Source organism: Enoplosus armatus, chromosome 22, assembly GCF_043641665.1.
Source record: "Enoplosus armatus isolate fEnoArm2 chromosome 22, fEnoArm2.hap1, whole genome shotgun sequence".
NCBI classification, from domain to species: Eukaryota; Metazoa; Chordata; class Actinopteri; order Centrarchiformes; family Enoplosidae; genus Enoplosus; species Enoplosus armatus.
In genome coordinates, this window is record NC_092201.1 from 11,546,237 (window position 1) to 11,567,532 (window position 21,296).

General features: G+C 41.7%; 1 protein-coding gene across 1 annotated transcript; it reads left to right on the forward strand.

The window, feature by feature from the left end:
* The first annotated feature begins 12,827 nt into the window (after positions 1-12,827).
* Positions 12,828-19,313, forward strand: wnt7ba (wingless-type MMTV integration site family, member 7Ba). The gene is made up of 4 exons (XM_070929067.1): positions 12,828-12,910; positions 14,065-14,291; positions 17,494-17,765; positions 18,834-19,313. The coding sequence occupies exons 1-4, from the start codon at positions 12,828-12,830 to the stop codon at positions 19,311-19,313; spliced, it is 1,062 nt and encodes a 353-aa protein (XP_070785168.1).
* The last annotated feature ends 1,983 nt before the right edge of the window (positions 19,314-21,296 follow it).

The window sequence follows — 21,296 nt, forward strand, 5'->3', positions numbered from 1 at the left end:
CTGTCATTCAAAAAGTGATTCAAAAAATGATCCCCAGCATCAAACCCGGGCAACGTGGCATCATTTAGAGCTACATGAAACCTCTTAATGCTGGTTTATATGAGTCTGACTTGAAGTAGATGACAATACTGACAATACGCCATGTTTAATGTAACAATTTGGACTTGAACTTGGCAACATTTCATTTGTTTTGGGACAGTGGGGGGGGGAATGGACTAATTTTTAGTTTGCCTGTAAGGGAATGAGAATATTAGTAGAACAGATTAGAGCAGATTATTCTCCATCTGCATGGTCTAATCTTTTTTTTTTTTTTTTTTTAATGTGTGTTCTCCCTCTAAAAATGTTTTTAGTTTTAAAAACACACACATTGCAAACACAGAAAGACACAAATAGATAGATAGAGATATATACTATCCACTGTATAAAATTATTTTTTCAGCAGAATAAAGACAATAAACAACTGACAACATATAGAGAGCAAATGAAATGGTACACTCCATTTATGCTGAGGATAGACTCCTGCAGAGTCACTATTTAAAAATGGACAGAGATTAAAGTGCATGTTAAATAAAGTGCATCAGATTTAGCCTTACAGTGGAGATAATACTTTTTAAAGGCATGAATAAAAATGAACTATTCATATGGACTCTCTAGAACACACTCCTTCACTAATGTGATGTAAATTAGTAAATTAGTAAATAAGTACCTAAAAGTCAATTATTAAATTTAAAAAATAATTAAAACCCCTTTATGGTAAATTTCAGTTCAGTTCATTAAAAATGTCATTGTCCCTTAAACTGATTTAAAGAAAAGGAAAAAACATCAAATAAAAACATGATGTGACTGTGATTTGTCATTATAATCTGTGGAACAATCTGAAATACTTCAAAATGAATAATGTACTAAAAAAAAAGCAAAGCTTTGCTGTTCAGTTGAACACCGGCTCGTTTATGCCACTGTTCATGCTCAAGTCACAGTTTGTGTGTTTGATTTTTGTGGCTCGAAGCACCGGAGCCAACTGTGAACCTGCACATCAGAGGCCAGTGTGTTGAGAGGTGGTAAATCTGCATCCACAGGTGATATTATATACAGCTGCACTCAGTGACTGTGCTCTGTGTACAGTACGCATTTATCCATCATCACATAAAGATACTATAGGATTAAGAGTGTGTGTGTGTGTGTGTGTGTGTGTGTGTGTCTGTGCTCCTACAGCTCGGCTGAGCATGTAGGCTTCAGTTTACAGGGATTAAAAGGTGACACAAGTTCATATTGACGGAGATTCACCTGATGTGACTCAAGACAAACACACACATTATTTTTTCATATCCAAATATTCTTCCTTATTCTTTAAATAAAGCCGAGTGTCAACAAGTATTAAAAACCGGGTGGTCCTCTGGTGAGAAAGACTGCTTTAAAAATGAAAGCTGTGTGTGCACTTTTATTATTACTGACTAATTCCCTGCTTATTAATTTTTAGCCAGTTCTAAAGAAAATAAGAGTAACATTATTATCAATATGTAATTAATTATAGTCCTACTTGTCAAAACTTTTATATAGAAAAAAGAAGTATTTATAACATTGTAAAACTAATTAGATTTTTCTTGAACATACATAATAGTTAATAATGACTAAACTTTTTATTAGTAAACAAAGTAAAGCTACCTGTACTTGTTCCACACACAGACATATACATACAAGCCTGTTATTATAGCTTCTAATGGTTCATATGTTATTATTATATATTACATATTACACATTACAGAACATACACGTGTATGCTGATAGAACACTTGTGGCTTTGACAAGCCTTAAAATGTATAGATTTTATAAATTTTTGTTCCTTTTATATAAAATGTTTTCGCATTGTTAATAAAGCTACTAGTGATTTGAATTTAACTGATGTTCTTCAACTGTGACTGTCCGTTCTGCATTAAAGATATTTATTGTTTTTTAATGTGCAAATTAATATGTTGCAGCCATAAAATAACTATAATGGGGCAACACATAGTCATATTTTTCTTGTTCTTTGTTACATTTTTGGAAGACATAATTCTACATAGTTCCAGTTACTCAAGTGATCTTTACAAAATTAAAACCTCCCAGAGAGACGTCCCTGAGCAGCAGCTGCCAAACTTTAACACAAATAAACTGGAAAAATCTAAATATTCCAGTGAAGTGAAATATCACCTCAAGTATGCTATGATGTTGGTCCCACTAATGGACATACCGTAGATATTTTATTAAGCACTTATCATCCAAAACCTTACACCTAAATGGACTTCAGCACTCAATACTCATCAATCTTTCATTTTATACAAGTTGTACACTCACTCACTCACTCGCATCAATTAAGAAAAAAAGTATTGACAAAGGAAAAGTACTGACTCCACCATTAACCTTAATTTCTTCCATAATTTGAATGTCACGTCAATCTGCAACATGTCCGAGGAGGAGAGGAGAGGAGAGGAGAGGAGAGGAGAAAAGGGGGTTGAATCTTGAGGAGGTGGACAGGGCGCTCCATTTGGCACTGCTAATTTGCAATCAGACACTCTCTTTGAGCTCTTTGCCTACCATGTCTCCAGACAGTGTGGATGGCAGCTGAGACAAAGCTAGCATTCTCCGCCGCCCAAGGCCCCTCTTAGTTTTATTTCAGGCCACTGCTCTCAGACACAGACCATTCTGCGTGGAGCACCCAAAGACATCAGCTAGAGAGAGGAGAGGAGGAAGGAGCAAGTTTCAGAGGAGGAGAGGCGTGGAAAAAAAGTGGGAGGAGACCTTTGTCGAGGGCCAAACTGCTGTCTCTCCCCCTCCGCCCTCTCCACCTACCCTCCTCTTGCTGCTCCTTCCTCTCCTTGGATGGTACCCTGGCTTGTTCCCCTCTATCGTGCTGCAGTGCAGTGCCACGCCCCACCTAGCACCATGAAAAGACCAGAGATTTGATCGATCACGTTGCTCAGACCGGGAGAACTGATCATGACCTTTTTCACCTTCACCATCTTTAGTTACTTGGTCACTCTGAGCAAAATCTGATTCTAGATAAGTATTCCAAGTGTATGAAGTTTAATAAACTTTTGGGCAGCTCAGTTTGGCTACTGCACATGCACCAGATAGAGAATATAGTATAAGGTATATCATCTAGTGGGGTACTGATCCGATACGCCAAATCGGTATCGTGCCCTGACATGATCGAGCCACATTAATTAAAGTTTCTTTGACAATGTCACAAATTTTTGTGCCACAGAAATCCAACCTTCATAATAACTTATAACATATAAAATGATCATTGTACCATTGAGTTCCACATCGAGAGGGACAGATTTTAATTTTGGGAACAACAACACTGGTATCAGATTGGTACTCAGCAGATACTTTAAGAGTTGAAGTATCAGGAGTCACATCAGTGCATCCTTTACACCATCCTCACCTAAGCTGCTTCACAGCTCCTCTTTGTACAGCTCCTCCTTTGTGATTGGTATGCACTCAATATTTTTGATTAAAGTTTTTCTTACACAGTGTAGGTTGGCTGAGCAAGCATGTTTTTATAACAACACACTGTTTAGGGAAATAATGAAAATGAGTACAGGATAATAGCTTTTCCTGGGGCTTACTGAGAAGAGCACATGCCACTAATAGTTCAGTGTAACTTTAATTCAATTTCATCTGTTAGAATTCAATTCAGAGTGTTAGCACACATGCATGCACTGTCATGTGTCATTCCACCTGCGTTATCACTTTATTATCAGCAGTCTAGTGGTTGTACAGTATGTTGTGGCTCAGTTGCCACAGGTAACAGGTCAATGATTACCCAGAGGGCCTAGGGTGTCGTCAAGCTCAGGTCAGAGCCCCATGAGGGAGTGGGACGACTGGGCTGCAGCTGCCATCTGTAACTCCAGGCTGGGGCAGTTATCAGTGTCTTATCTGTTTGAAAAGCTGCATTGTGTTCACATTGTGTTATGGGCAGGGTCACGCTTCAGGAGTTTATGCTGTATTTCATGAAGTGATGACATGATGTTTTTTTTAGCTAGTGGTCATTTTAACCAAGGAGGTGCCACATTTTTCACATGATGTTTACCTTGTTTTTTGCATTGCTTTAAACACAAAGCAGCCACGTGTCCGGCCAATTGAGTCAATGAATCAATGACTGGACCGTTGTCCGCCGTTACACATCAGTAACGTTTACAAGCAGACCCAAGAAGTAAAGCTAACAGGAATACAGAGGGGGGAAAAACTGCCTCAGTCCTCTTTTGGTTTTGGGCTGATTCCCACAGGTTGTCTCACTTATTAGCTGCTTTCCTGCGCTGGACCGAAGAGCACAATCCCTCTCAGTCTCACTCGAACACATAACAATGCCAGGAATGGCTGCATTTGTGCAGTACGACCATTAGGCAACATCCGACTGCCTAATTCATTCAATTTCTCCCTCTGCCATGCCAGCACAATTGGCCTGAAAGGGCGCAGGTGGGGGGCAGCAAAGGCTGGGAAGCTTGTAGCTGAAATGCAAGCAAGCTAAAGTTGGTCACACAGCTCGAGGGCTGGATGGGTTAAAGCACAGGACACGGGGCAGGCTGTTGGGAAAATGGTGTCCTTGAGGCGATCCCGGCAGGGCTCAGCGGTCACCCTGACCCCCAACTCTGAGCTTGACCCTGACTATATCTTTAGCAGTGAACGGTACAAATTACTGGATCGTATGGCTCTACTTTCTCCCGTTCTCTTTCTCACTTTCTTTTTCTCTGGATGACCACAAACAGCCATTGTCACTGCAGACCACGAGAACAATTGGGTTCTTATGCTGTGGCCGGTCAGGGGATGGGAGGGTAAACTTCAGCAATGACTGCACTAAGTAAATTATAGCTCCAATGGCCTGTGTGGTTTGGAGAGGCTGCGCATTGTGAGAGGTCCTGCAACTAAAACCACCGGTTCAGCACATTTGTTGCCTCTGCAGTGCAAAGTGACAGTTTTTTATTATTTTTTCCTCAATTGGTATGGTTCACATTCATGCAAACACTTTGAACTAACAGCAAGGGCCGTAGAGACGCTCAAGTAGAAAGCGCTCACACTTTCTAAACTATACTGAGTCACATCTTATGAAAACTGAATAATTGCGTGACTGCAGGGCAATGCAGGATTGCCACGGTCCTGCTCGCTCTCTCCCTCCCTTCCTCTCTCCCCCTTCCCTCTCTCAGACCGAGGCTCCGCCTGTCCACTGTCCTCCCGCGCTCCGATTGCTCCACCCTCCCGCCCTATCCCCTTTCTACATGACATCATCTGCACATCTGTCGTCCCAACAGGGTGCTGGTGACACAGACAGGCCACAAAATTAGCAGAGCTCTCTCCCTCTGCCTTTGTCACCATCTCTTTCTTTTTTCTTGTGGCTCTCAGTTCCTTGCTGTTGATCTTTCTCTCCCTGTTTCTCTGTCCTCCTTCTTCTTTCTTCCCTCTTTCTATAGGTGCTTTTCTTCTTTCTTTCTTACACCTTTTCTCCACCCTTTTCCCCCTGCTGCACTATGTCCTGTAATAATATGGTTGCATCTCGCCGTTTCCTACAATGTGGCACGTACATTTGAGCAGGCAGGAAACAGCCATTAAACTAAATGATCCATGGGCCTGACCCCGGCCTTGACCCGTGTGATTGTGAGCAAACTCAATCAGCAAGGTCAGCACTAACATGATGTGAAGTTTTTTTTTCTCGACTTTGTCTGATTTGAGCTATTAGAGCCTGCTAAAACCGGTTAAGAGGTTGTGGTTATATCAATTTGTGTGTGTGAGTGTGTGAGAGGAAGAGAAAGAGAGTGGGAGCGATTTTTTGTGTGTTTCGACAGTAAGGCCCAGCCCATTAAGGGCCAAGTATTCTCAAGGGAATAGAAACTTACAGAAGTGTAACACATGTTTGATTCCCAAAGCCTCAGTGCAATAATTCTTCACATATGAATTGCTAACAGATCAAATCAAGTCGTACTGGATCAAACCAGCTGCAGTGGAATAACAGTCTATGGTGATGTAAATTAACAAATACAATTCATTCTATAATTAACCAAGTTTCCTTCAAAAAGGATTACTCTTACACATTTTCTCTTTACCCACCCAGAAGGGTTGTTTCTGACACATTTTTCTTGTTCTTTTCTTTTTCTTGAAATAACGCATGATGAAAAATAAAAAAGCATGTTAAAAGAACCACAACTAGGACAGTTAAAATCATTTGCTGCCAGTTGACCTTGAGCAGGAGGATGCGGAGTGGCTTCACTTTTGTTTTGGCAGTTTCTACTCAGAGACCAGCACAGAATGCAGCAGATGGGATTTGAACCCAGGATTACACAGGGGGGATCACGGGCTGGATGACCACCACACACACTATCCAACCAAAACCCGAAGTTATGTCAATTTTTAATTTACTGTTGCATGCATGACTCTGGATTATCGCTCAAGTAATTCTTACTAATGGGTATTATTGTTTAGGAAACAGCATGTTGAAATGTGGCACTATAGCGTAACAGAAAGGAAGCACATTACAGTATGATAATTAGATGTGTTCTCTAGGCTCTTTGTTGAATACTAAAAGACACTTACTGTACTGTAAATGAACATTCTGCCAATAGGGAAGTATACTTGTTCCCCTTTTCACATGTGATGTCTTGCTTTTACTCAGAGAGCACAAATTCATTCCCAGCAGCTTGATGGTGGAAGTGTGAAGTGTAGAAATATCTATTTATAAAATAGTTTAAAGCCTTTGTGTGCTCTAAAAGCCCAAGGATTACAGATTCATGAAAAGCAACAATGAACACAATTATATTTTGATTTGAGGTCCACTAAAAGCGTAGAGATTCCAAAGAGAAAAATGGGATGTGTCCCATGTTTACGTGAACAAACATGACGGTTAAATTTTGAAATTTCGAAGGTAGGAACCAAGATGGTGGAACTACTGAGGGGTGGTGGGAACTACAGGCTGCTGTACGGCTTTGCCTCCTGCACTTTGAAACATGGGAGTAAAGAGCCCCCTTGAGGATCTCAAAATTACTCACTTTATACTCTTGTGCCTCTGAAATGCTGAGACATGGTAATGTCACACTCACCTCAGGAACACTACATATCTGTATACAATCTGGAATAAGTGGAAATGGAGAGATGCAAGAAATCTGATTGTCTCATCGAATATGCATTATTCATTTTGTACTAAACGATAATAATGCAATGTGATGATGAAACCTTTATTAGCATATTGACGTAATGCCACTTGTTTATTGTGATAAAGAGTACGATAGCCGCTATTCTCCTGCCATGAAAGCCAAAATGCTGGAGTAAAAAGAGCTTGACCCAAAACCAGGAGAGTCTGAGCTGAACTGAGACCTTCTCTGGTGCTTTGTCTCCCTCTGCAGTTACAGCTAAGTAAAGGCAGAAGCTGTAGACGCACATCTCAAACTACAGAAATGATTTCATTCCTATTAATCACTGCAGGTGACAGTTTCACTTGTTAGGAGCTTGTACTGCAAAATCTATTTATTTTGGGGCTTGGATTCACATGGTTGGACAATGCTTATCATTTATAACTTTCTTTTAATAACACATTTGGAATTCAAAACCATGTCAACTTCCGAATAAATAACTGATAAGCGGCTTGTCTGAAGGTGGTGTGAATCTGTTCCCCAGATGAATCATAAACTCACGAGGACAGCAGCTCATGTCATTTTTCCCTTTCGGCTTTGTAAGTCGCTCGTGGTGTTGAATTCAAAACCGTTTCTGGTGATGCCGTGTCACTACTCTCTCAACATCTGCAACATGTTTACGACTCCAAATCTGTACTTCTACACCAAAAACATAAATCCTGTTTACATGAAAGGAATCATTTCTGAAGACATTTATGTGCCTCGTGGCATTATTGGAAAATATGGCCCTCCCTTCATCTGCTCTCAAAAAGGTTCAAGATGCTTCAAGGACAATAATTGCTCAAAAGTGGAATTGTTGTTCCTCAACATGGAAACAATTTCCCCTTGTCAGCTTGTCGGGTTTCATGGACGATCTAAACAGTGTAAATTAGATTTGATTACAAAGTAGTTTCTTTTAGTTGTGTCATAAATACTCTCTTGCCTGTTCACCCCCGGGGTAGTTTTGTTTTTTATCTGTAACACTCTACTCTCTCTCTGTAACACTGTAATCCCTTCGCAGTGCAGGGGCCAACCACATTCAGATTTCTTGTGCATTCCAGCATGTGTTTTACCCCATTACAAATATAAGCACCATGTGTTTGTCTTGCTATATTACAGTCTAAACAATGCCTATGACATTGCGGTAAAGCCTGAAAGCCACTTGAGTTGCATGTAGCTGTGTCCCCAAATTGCCCATATGCACTTGTCTGACCTAAACAAATTAAACCCATCAGGGTGTCTTAGTGGATCAGTGGCGCACACACACACACACACTCACACACTCACACACACAACATACAGGACCAAGGCCTTTGATGCACGTCTTTCCCCATCTAATTAAAACTCAAATATCGTACTTCAAGAATAAGGCTGGTGTTTCAACAAATCCTGTGAAAAGACCAAAACCAACAATGTCTTACTCTCAATACTGTCTGTGTCTCTGCCCCAAGCCCATCAGTTTATTTGTGTATCTTTAAAAATGTGTCACATATATATAGTTTCATTTTTATAAAGGCAAAGTAATTTCCTATTACAGCTGGGCCTGTAGATTTGAGCAAACATTACTTAAACAGGAGCAAGTTGTGCATTTGTTGGGGTGTACTTTCTGCTGTGGATTAATATGAGCTGGTGAGTGTTTACAGCACCGGACTTCTGTACATGTGATTGACAGCAGTCCTCATGTTCATCGTAATGAAGGAACATGTCACCCAGTGCAACGGAAAATAACGTTAAAGTTGCAGACATTGTATGTAGATGAATTACCAGAAGCTTTAAGACACAATATTATCACAATATTTTAGATACTTTCTACAACATAATCTGTCCAAAGATGTGTTCATTTACTTTTTGTGTGAAAACATAAGCCATGGATAATTTTACTTAAGGAAGCTAAGCTTTCTTAATGTTAACAATGTCTGCAGAAAGTTTAAAACTCTTCTTTTATGGTCAGTTGTAACATCATCACCACGCTCTGTTGGTTTGCTATTGCCTTTTAAATGTGGTGTCATTTTGCATGTCATATGTAGTGACTGTCAACATGTGGGCTGGCCCCTGGGTGTTTTTGCATGTTGTGCTCAGATGGTCTTGGTAACAGTGATGACGACAATATAGTGTATTGGGTTTTCTTTTATCTATTATTCATTTTTATTCTTTGTGCTATCCATTTTTGACTACTGTCTGAAAACTAAATTGGCTTTCAGGGACATTAAAGACCTGCTCTTTTCTAGTTCACAATATGATTTCAATTGTTTAGAGTTTGTCATATGCTGACTAGAATTTTAATATACTGCATGCATTTATTGCATTTTTGACTACTGATTAGGTCCCTAAAACACTCATTGTTCTCCCTTTTTCTTACTTTAAGCATTTTTTTTTTTAAAGCAAATGTTCAAGTAAACAGCGTTTCATACACTTAACTATGAAAGGAAAAGGCTCTGCTCTCAAAGAAATCGAGCAGCAACAAGGATTCCTCTGGGAGAACTAAACCTGCTTAATAAACACATACATGTACATATATCAAATTTTAGTGAAATTCAACGATAGGAAAAACTTAAGGATGACTTTGGAGGGGACTGCAACAGCAAGTGGCGTTAGCATGAGCTGATCAGCAGAGTAATAGTAAGAGGTGTCTGTGTGCATGAATATGAGTGGATGTTATTAGTCAGCTGGTAGCCAAGCAGCTGTGAATGAGTCAGTGGAGCGTTAATGAAGCAGTTGATGCCAACCAGCTAATAGAAGCGTGGCTTCAGTGCTCTGCCTGAACTAACGGTATCCTCCATATATTCTAAACAAGGTGCTTTGAAGTCTTTTTTTCTCTACCCCGAATTCATGAACTGTTGATGTGTGCGTGTAGTACCTTCCTCTCCACTTTAGCCTATGAGCCCTGCTATTCTACAGCCAAACATCACTTATGATGATTTATCAGATGTTTACTGTTATGACCAACAATACTGTTTCCTCGACAACCACTCAGGGACCCAGCTAGGGAATCTGGGCTCAAGCACAAGATAGGCCCAAAAGCCCACAGAGCCATAAGACACCATTATCAATCTGGACTTTTTAGGCCTGCTTCCAGCTTGAGGCCCCTCTGCGTCACTGCTCCAGTTTCTCCCTGCCTGTCTCCAGCCCTGTCCCTCATCATCGTAATGGGGATGATGCTATCAAAACCTCTCCTGTCAAAACTCTGACAGCTGTCCCGGTAGATACAAAAACAAAAGTCACAATAGTTTACAGCCACTGATGTCAGAAGAATTCCTGCGCAGCCCCCAAAAATCCCAAGTCTCCATGTTCACCTCGTCTTCTGTGCAAAAATATGAAAAGAAACAGATATCGCTGTGCGAGCGCCAGGACAGTGAGTGCACGCTGCTTAAGTGCTATCTTGGCTTTGGAAATTGTGGTTTAGGAGGATTATTTGGACAGTAAAAGAGAGGGAGAGGGAGCGAGAAAGAGAGGCATACAGAACACACACACATATACAGAGTGACATTATCTGTGAGTTGTCCTCTGAAAAAGCCGTAGATTGACTTCCTGTGACAAGTTTTCAGCTGCCAACATGGTCCAATTTAGTGGCAAAGCTGCTTCTCATTCTTTACAGATCTGAGTATATATAACTGCAGCTTTAGTTTCACACAGTCTGAGTGGGCACAAGGATCAGGCCAATCTTATAACAAGCCAAAGAATGAAAGGTATTTTATTCTTTTATAATCCAAATCACTGCTATCTCTCAAACTGCTCTGTTGGCAGCTACAGGGAATTTAAATTAAAAGGTTCATTTCCACAAAACTAGCCTCAGTCCTTTTCTAAGAGAAGGTCTCACTTTTGTTCAGATGATTGATATCTCATTTTGGAACACATTTTATTAATATAATCTCCTCATGGTTATTTGCTCAGCTCAAGTAAAACTCAGGATGTCTCAATTTTCGGTCTCCAAAATGTCAACAACAAGCAAAGAAAATGCGTACTTTGTCCTGTGTCCACTCTGTGAAGCAGACCTATAAAACCCCTCATCCTTTGAAGGTCCTGCGGAATTGAAAAGGACGGTCCCCTCCCATTGTACTTTTTTCCCTCTCTTTAAAGTCCCACAGCAAACAGAGCGCTGTTTGCAAGGAACATCTTTAAAAGGAAGAAACAGCATAAATTCCTCTTGTGTCGTCCTTGTTGGCTTTTCCATTTGATTGCACCCAGGCACTTCTAAGACTACATGGGTTTAACAAGAATATAAACCATGTAGAAGAATGTGACATCAACTCTGACGTGGTGATTAATTAAGGGCAACTTTTCCTGCTTTTCCAAAAGGGAAGGTAGTCTTAAAGGCATCTTCTCTGCCTCATTCATCAAAGGGTAGACCTTGATAATGGTTGCTTACAGACACTGCTCGACCTGCTTTGCACTCTAGCATCAATGTTTTGCAGGATGTTTTGGGGTGATGACAGTTCCTTCATGCTACCACATGAGGGCGTATTGTTGATGATGCATATGAGTCTCGCCTGTCAGCAAGCATCTGCCCTGCTGAGGAGCCAATAAGAGAAGACCTGAAAGTCCAGCAGTACAGTACAATCGAACTAGGATGGAATTATTGAAATGATGAATCAACATTCCAAATAGTTGCTAAATAATTTTCTGTCGATCGACTAATAAATTAATTGACTAATGATTTAAGCTCTGGTCGTCTTTCCTGCTAGGTATACCAGCTTAGCAAGACAACATCTTCCCATCCTTTTTTGCAACAGGTCACTTTAATCAACTAATTATTTGGTAACTTCCAAAGAAATCTCTTGAGAAAAACACAGTTTTATGTTACTTTAACACGAATATTAAAATAAAAACCTACAAATGAATATATAGGAGCTACAGGTATGTATGACATGATAAAATAAGTGATGTGTAGTTATTTTATGCCACTGACATATGAAAATTGGCCTTTTATTGTTATATAAATGTAACTGTACATGTAAAATTCATTAAAGTTGTGTTTTGGGCGGCATGCTGACATAATTGTACCCAGAGGGTCACAGGTTTGATCCCACAGCAGGCAGTGCATCAATCAAAGCTGTAATAGGCCTCCACTTTTAGTAGGAAAACACAAAATGTAAATGAAAATATTGACAAAACCTCTAGTGATCAACTTCACTACTTAAGGCTTCAACAAAAAACCTACCGAGAGAGAGAGAGAGAGAGTTGGATGGGGGGTAGGGGGTGTGTTGGGGGTGGGGATACGGTGGGAAGCGGGGTGCTGGTGCACGGGAGAGGCCACTGTCTCCCACCCTTCCAATGCCACAACAGTCTCACTTTTGGAGACGTGAGCGGCACGTATCGTACATCCGGAACCCCATCGGCCTCCACCCTCTCTCTCTCTCTCTCTCTCTCTCTCTATCCCCCCCCCCTCCCTCTCTCTTTCTCCCCAACCCAGTCCTCTATCAGTCCAGGTGGCAGAGCGCACTTCGGCCGTGGGATGCAGCCTCTCATCTCCGACACATGGACAGCGGAGCTTGGAGCTGCCGCAGCGCGCCACGGCTCCACTAGCTGAAGACACCCGCGAGGAAAGAGGAGAGACGGCACTCCAGCGTTTAACTCTTGGACTCCAGATAAAAGGATATACTTGTTCCCACATCACCCTCATTTTTTCCCCCCCCCTCTTCTTATCTTTTCAAACCGCAAGAGAGCAGAACCAGTTGTGTTCAATGCGCAACCATGCTCATCATCTCGTCTCGCAGTGCGCTGCTGTCCGTCTACTACCCGCAGATCTTCCTCATCCTCACCAGCGGTAGCTACCTGTAGGTTTCTTATCGATGCACTTGTTTAATTCAAACACAAATTGGTTGGATTTGCTAGCCAGCAGCTGTGCCTTACGCGCAAACTGTCCAATTACGCACCGGGACATTGGTAGTCGAGAGCTTCGGGTGCTTGTTGCAGGTGTTTTACTACGACGAGGAAATGCGCTCATCAGGCAGGTTTTTGTACTTTTCTAAATGCAAGTTATTGCAAGTTACTAAATGAAGCCATGTACTTTGTTCTAGTGTGGCAGAGGGATTATGTTGGAGGTGGAAAACGTGTAACTTGGAATATCCAGTCAACATGGGCAGGAAATGTGTCGCTTAGTCATTTTCCTTTTATTCCACTATGGAAGCGCAGACTGCCGGACTTTATCCCCGTAATATGAACAGTTAGGTCATTTGCATTCAAATATAGTGTCATAAATCGACTAGTTATACAGAGTCAATGAAGACCTGAGGGAATGAAGCCAATATTTAATCGACATGATTTTTACATGTTCTAATATGTGCGCAGCTGATGAGATAACCTGCTCTTATGGATTTACACATCGCACCAGAGCCACTTTGTCATAGGAGCACCTCGTTAGACAAGGGCCATAACTGGAAAGCAGCATGTGGGAAAGAGTCATACTGGACTACTTCATGCTCTGCCTATAGGCGCAGGCCCATGTAATGAGCTCTTTCTTAGGGCATTAAAAGACCCAGGCCCTCACAAAGAGAATGATTGCTGCACCATACATGCCTCTCATTCATAACAAGGGCAGGTCCTGAAACCTAAAATAGCTGTGGTTCAAACTGGTTCATGTTTTCTGTAACACAGAGAGGAGAGAAAGGCAGAGAGGAATGAGCTGGATTTGGACCCATTTCTATAATTAACTATTGTTCTCTTTCATGTCTTATTGAAGGTCCATTAGATTACATGTGATCTAGGGAGGGTCGAATGTTGCAGAGTCTCTTTTTATCTTCTTGTTTATTTGGTTTTATCTTTATCTAGCAGAAATGCTATGGCTTATTGGAAGCAAATCTTATCACTTTTTGCCCAAATCATAGCCAGGTAATGTCCAACGTAGTTCATTTCAACCTATATGTTGAGTTTGTTTTATTTTGTCTGTCTTGAAAGTCCCTCTCATTAATCCCTGCTTCTCTCTGCCCAGGGCGCTGTCCTCTGTGGTGGCTCTAGGTGCTAACATCATCTGCAACAAGATACCGGGACTGGCCCCCCGTCAGAGAGCCCTCTGTCAGAGCCGCCCTGACGCCATCATCGTCATCGGAGAGGGCGCCCAGCTGGGCATCAACGAGTGTCAGTACCAGTTCCGCTACGGCCGGTGGAACTGCTCAGCCCTGGGCGAGAGGACTGTCTTTGGACAAGAGCTGAGAGTAGGTCAGTCTGTTTGAAACCTCTTTAGTTTTCCTTAAGGAGTTTTTGTCTCAATATAGACGGTAGGAAATCAGCAAAGTAGGCTGAGTGAAGGGAAGAAAGTTGCTCAGAGGACAGGGTCTTAAATAATGTTTTTCGGGGGCAAAACTCTTTGTTTTGTGACATCTTTATGCCTTTATACGAGATTTAACCGTATATATGACAGGAAATGAGGGGGGAGAGATGGGAAATGACAACAAAGGTCACCCCTCTGCCAGGGGGCACCCCAGGCGCAAAACTGGTGTTCACCTATGTTAAACACTAGCTGAATAAATCACTGGATTGTATATGTCTGTAACAGTCAGTTACATCAAACTAAATTTACATGAAACAAATGGAAATATTAGACTTGAGGCACGAGTGAGGACTGATGTGTGTCCACAGGTATGTTCAAACCAAACTGAGCCGTGTGGTCTGATCTTACAATCACTGAAGCTGAGAGAACTGTGTGTGTGGATGAGCACAGTTCAGCACCACAGTCTTCTCATTCTTCTTGTATTGTCCTCGAACCTCCTGTAACTGTTGTCCATGGCATGAGAAAAAGCTGCAGCGTAGCTCGACTAAGTGGCATGAAACTGACTTCGAGATGGGTGGCGGAGCTTTAATGAAAGCATTTTTGGAATACCACACGCAACAACCACAATGAATTCTCTGCCTCGTTTAGACACTAACACAACAAACTGCAACTCAAAGGTCTTGCTAGCGTCCCCAGAGGTGACTCAATCTGCAGCTCATGTGTGTGACATCACTGCATCTTGCAACACACACTATATCGGCAAAGCGTGTGAAGCAGGGTCTAATGCCTATCTGGTTGTGCCATCTCCTGAATCAAACCTGCACGATCTATTAACACACAGACTGACACATCTCCCTGGTTTTAGTCAACATTCTTCCCAGTTTTATTTCTCACAGAAGCCTGTTTGCTCCTAATGTGAACCTCTTATATAAATTGTATTTCAGGCCGAAATGTTTTGTTGCGGTCCTGCTGTGGGTTTGGATCCTTGTTTAATCTAGCAGCTCTGGGAGCAATCACTTTCTTCTACACGGGAGACAGGCAGACAGACGTCTGGATCCCTTTATTTCTTTTGTCAGAGGAAATGTGTCTTTTCTCTTGTGGTGTGTAAACGGGCTCAGAGAGACACTTTGGACCCAGTTTTGATCCTCATGTCCTCTCCGTGCAGACAGTTTTACCAAATAAGACCTCTCTGGAAGACTAGATTTATTAGGTTTGTGCAAAAACTAATTAGACTGTTAATTGATATGAAAACAGAAATATCGAGCATGTCAGATTTCCTTTCATCTTCATGGATTCTCAGTAACATTAGCTTCCTTTTGCCATCTCCGTGTCCATTTTTGCTATTTTTAAAAATGGAAATGTAAGCCAGGGCTATACCCCCCTCTTGTGTCACTAATGTACCGACCACCACTCCATTTGATTGACCTGCCGGGCCCTGTGAACTCATTAAGCATTGAGAAAGACCAGAGAGATTCATGCTAACCACTAATTGAAGTCAGCTCCAGCAGCTGGATGGCAACAATGGAACCCTGCATGCACGGCTGTACAATCAAAACAAATCACAGTGTGAGGAGATGGCTGTTTGGCTATTGCATGCGCCTGATGCCTTGAGAAATGCTCACCATACAATATATCTGAATGGGTCGCAGATTTAGCCTGATGAGAGAAGACTTCAGAGTTTGTTATGAGTTATGGACCGAGGGAACCGCAGGCCCGATGGATTCTGCGAGTGAGTTTGTCAGGTTGGAAGGGCGCCATTAGAATCGCCTCTACCAGAGACGCCATGCATTAATACTCTGGGCTGTTGAGAAGAACCAAGGCCCAGCATTATCCTGATTGGAGAGGGAGGATATCCTATTACCAATTGTAGTGCCAATAAATTCATTTCCCCCTCCGCGCCATAAATATAAATGTGTTTATTCTGAAGTTCAAATGGTGACATACAAAAGCTTGGAAATGGGCACATCTCAGTCAAGCCCGGCCACAGATTATTTCAACATGCAACACAGCGGTATCATTTGCTATAATAATGTGGACCGCCTAAGACAGACACAGAATGACACTTAAGCTGCGTGAGAAATTCCATTGATGAAAAACATTAAGACACAGCAACTCTGAGTGCCGATCCAGAAAAAAAAGGTCCTCTAGTCAGCCAGTAGATGTCACTTGTGTTTTCTTCACTATATCTGATTATTTTTCCAACAGTGACTGACTACTGATGCAGATCACATTTATGAAACAAGGCAGAAAGAAAACATCAGTGAGCTATCATGAGATTATACTGATGCTCTAAATAATTCCTTTTATGCTGATGCTCCTCAGAGTCGACCTCTGATATCTACCTGCCCTTTAATCTGCCTCGTACAGTATTTAACTACAATCTCCTGCTGAAGTCCGATACTTGACATTAATAAATAGAGTAAGATATCTTCCCTTAAAAGAGTAGTCCAGCAACTTACTGTTGCACTTCAATAAGATGGAGGACACAATTATTTAACATTATTCTTTGGCATTTTGTCTGTATTGGAAAGCTGATAGTACAGAGGCAAACAGGAAGTGAGGGAGGCATGACAAAGGTCCCGTCTGGAATCGAACCGTGCAGTTATGTGGTACGCGCTTTAACCATTTGACAACCGCTGCGCCCCAGACAGTTCAAAGGCCCTGCGCATCTGTAGTCCATCCATACAGGTGTTTGTACTTATTTTGCCTGACTAGACCTCTTCTCAGGACTGTGTGGGTGTGTACAGCTTGTGCTTGATTGACATCTCTCTATACCTCCTATTAGTTTTGTTTTTGGGTGGGAGAAATTACACCTTCATAATTTCATATTGGTTCATGAAGTTCTTCTTCAACCTGAAAAGAGGTCCAATTAGCCAGAACATGTGTAAAGACCTGTGTGGGTGTGCCACTCAACATAATGCCACTCTTTCATTTCATTTGACTCCCAGGCCTAAATGCCCGCTTATTTCAAACCCCACACTCCCAGTTTGTAACGCAGGCTTCCTGCTTTAAGCCCAATGTTATTCATGTCAGGGTTTTTTCACAGAAGATATTATACAACTGTTTTCATGGACTCGATTGAATTAATGAGGGTACTTGTATTGTTACTTTCTACTCCAATTTATTCAGATTCTGCTCTTTTCTCTTTAGGCAGCAGGGAGGCAGCATTCACTTACGCCATCACCGCAGCCGGAGTTGCCCACGCAGTGACCACAGCTTGTAGCCAAGGCAACCTCAGCCAGTGCGGCTGCGACCGCGAGAAGCAGGGCTACCACGACCAAGAGGAGGGCTGGAAGTGGGGAGGCTGCTCGGCTGACGTCAAGTATGGCGTTGAGTTCTCGAGGCGCTTTGTGGACGCCCGTGAGATCAAGAAAAACGCCCGCCGGCTGATGAACCTGCACAACAATGAGGCAGGGCGAAAGGTAACGCAAGCAAATCTGACCGCACAGAGGACAAATAAACAAATAAATATAAAACTATCTAACTATCAATCTATTTGAGGGGTTTACTGATGAACACACATCATACAACACCATACTCCAGTATAAATACGTGTAAGATTATGTGGGAAGAGGAAAATGATTCTGAAAATGATTCTGAAACATGTTGTTGTGTAGTGTTTTCATGCAAGTGTGAGTGTGTGTATGTGACAGAAACGCAAAACTTGGCAGACACAGCTGCCAAAATGGAGTTGAGCCATAACCCTACAGTCCATTCACTGAAGTATTCTGCTTTAAGTGAGGGTATTATTGCAAGTCTCTCTCTCTTCCTTTCTCAGTGGCAGCACCAAAGACCATGCTTCTGCACCACCACACACACTGAACCAACCAAAGCCAAGAGCAAACTCCCTCAGAATGTGATAGCCATGACGAGGAAGACAGAGTCACAGATTTGACTAGTGCTCTAGGGCAAACAAGTTACAAGATGTTTGAATTATGAGCTCAGTCACTCAAAAATCATACTATAAAATGTATCTACCATAAAAATAATAATTATTTTTTCACATTAACATCAAGCGCACTCACAAGGACAAACAACCACCTGTCAATTTCGTCATATGTAAATATTTGTATGGCATTATTATATAAATCTGGCTCAAACCACAATGTAATTCTATACGTGTATGGTTGCAAACAGCTCTGGTCAGTTTTCTCGGGCTGTCACGCCATTATGTGGCCTGCAGAAAGGTAACGTTAATTAGAGACTGCAGTCTTGGGGTATGAGTTATTTTCCCCAAGTTTTTGACATAAAGTTGGCACACTGTTTGGCGTGCTGAAAGTTGAAGTGTCCCAGAAAGCCCAGCTTTTGGTAAAAAAGAGACCGATTTGGAGGCGATTAACTGCTATTGCTACGAACTGCTTTAAATTCAAGCCATGGACATGTGGTTATAGAAAGACCATTTATGCATTGATCACACAGAATGTATTTTCAGCTCTTTAACTATCTCTTTTAATTCATACAGAGCTAATTTCTACTCTCTATGTGATCAGATCCTAGAGGAGAGGATGAAGCTGGAGTGTAAATGTCACGGCGTGTCTGGTTCCTGCACCACTAAGACCTGCTGGATCACCCTGCCAAAGTTCAGAGAGATTGGTTACCTGCTGAAGGAGCGCTACAGTGACGCGGTTCAAGTAGAGCCAGTCAGGGCCTCACGACTCCGCCAACCCTCCTTCCTACGACTGAAAGAGGCTCGGGGCTACCAGAAGCCCACGGACACGGACCTGGTGTACCTGGAGCGTTCGCCCAACTACTGCGAAGAGGACACAGCCACAGGAAGCACAGGAACACAGGGCAGACTGTGCAACGGCACCTCGACGCACACAGACAGTTGTAACGTGATGTGCTGCGGCCGGGGTTACAACACGCACCACTACACGCGCATCTGGCAGTGCAACTGCAAGTTCCACTGGTGCTGTTTTGTCAAGTGCAACACCTGCAGTGAGAAATCAGAAGTTTTCACCTGCAAATAGGGAAGGAGAAAGTGGGGCACTGGGGGCAGGGGAGAGGCCGGGGAAAACGGACAACGGTTAAAGGTAAGGAATTTGAAGTGAAAGACTTGGAAGTATTTATTTAACAATTTGCACATTTTTACATCCTATTTTGGAATTCTTTAAATAAAGGAAAAACAGACATGAGGTTTGGAGAGTATTGTAAAAAAAAAACATATTTTCTTGCGCTGGTACAAAACTGACATGATGCAAACATGTTGCAGCTGAAAGGATTTGATGTTCTCTTTTTTAATATTTGGAAGACAACATCTGTAGCTTACAGATGTCACGCACAAGAGAAAGAACAACGAGGACTATAGTTGGATCTTGAGAAGACTTTTGTGACACGCAAACTGGAAATGCTACCACAGCAAAGCGCTCCAGACTGCCATGAAAGAAGGACAGGCTCCTGATGAAGACTGAAAGACGGCAGTGGAATACTTCGTAACTGTACGCTCACACTGTATTCTGTTCCAACACTGAATAAAACAAAGTTATTTATGTAAAAATATCTTTCAAACCTAAAATCTTATAGGACGGATAGCAAACTCAATTGCTCTTAAACAGTTTTCCTCTTTTATGATCTTCAATTGCTACTGATACATTTCAAGCTGGAGGAACTGAGTTTTAGTTATATGGAGTCATTAACAGCCACTGAACAGCAAGATCCTCTGCTACTTCATTTTTATTCATTATCAATTGTCTAGTTTAGTTATTTTTCTTTTGCACTTGCAGTCACATTTCTTTCTCTTTTTCATAGGACATCAGTAAGTTGGGGGTTTGTGCTATTGACTGCTGTACTGCCATCTCTCTCATGGACATACACCCCCCCCACACACACACACACCCCGCCCCGCCCAGACCTTTTGTTACGCCAAGAGCCAAAGAGGCAGAAAATACTCCCAAACTATTTTAAGCATCCCAACTTGTCAGTTTGAACGGCATTTCCATCCTGACCGTGTTCATTGTTATGTTTTCGGAGGGCTCCTGACTTCTGAGAAAAAGCATGTGAGCCTCATTGGAACTCCATAGAGGTGCAATCAGGTTCAGATACGTCTGACATTCCCATGAACGGCAGAGACGTGGAATTCCACATGATGGCCTCTGCTTACACAAGGCCTTCCAGCGCGGTTTAGGCCTGCCTGGGTGGATGGCATGTGCCCTAACCACACAGATGGGGGTATGAGAGGATCAAAGGCCTCAAAGCTATTTTTGGACAGCACCCTTAATGTATTCAGAAATGTTTATTTAGGCTTTATATAACTTACAAAACAATTTGAAGAGTATATTTTTATATGCGGAACGTGGCACTTTATGTCATTTATGGATGGAAAAGAAAGTCACAAGTGTTTCCTAATGTCATTGTTTTCAGATTTGAGAGCTATAAATTATTTGGAATTGAAGTATTTGATCAAATTCCTAAATTGTAAATACTCCACGTGTTTTCCCAAAATAGCCCAGATTGTCCATCTCGATACGATCCTTCACAATTCAACGTAGCTCATAAAAAATGACTGATTCGTCAAGTGTTGGAAATTCCAGGAAATGTTGTGGAAACCACTGTTAAGTATTTGAGTAAAAGCAAGGAATGAGCAAGGAGTATATAAAACATTAGAAGCTTCAGCAGCTTTCCATTGAAGAGATTTCTGTATTTCCAGTTGTCTTCGTAGCCCTTTCAGTAACTAGGAACAACTCACTGCTTCCTCAAAGCATTTTTGTTACTTCAAATACAGCTAATTTAAGTTTCTTTATTTGTTGTGTTTTGTTCTGGCAAAATCAAAGTCTGCATCACTTACAAACATGAACAGTTGTATTTTTTCTTTTTTTACCAATAAAATTTGAGCATCCTTTTTTAATGCCTCGAGTTTTATGCCACATGTGGCCTTTATTGGCCTTAAAATCATTACAAAAAGCTGTTTGTCACACACAATACTTTATTAAGCATTATATAAACATATTATTTGA

Coding starts and splice junctions, on each gene's coding strand:
- wnt7ba (XM_070929067.1), top strand. CDS start 12,828: ATGCTCATCATCTCGTCTCGCAGTGCGCTGCTGTCCGTCTACTACCCG. Junction 12,911..14,064: donor CTCACCAGCGGTAGCTACCT/GTAGGTTTCTTA, acceptor CTCTCTGCCCAG/GGCGCTGTCCTCTGTGGTGG. Junction 14,292..17,493: donor TGGACAAGAGCTGAGAGTAG/GTCAGTCTGTTT, acceptor TTTTCTCTTTAG/GCAGCAGGGAGGCAGCATTC.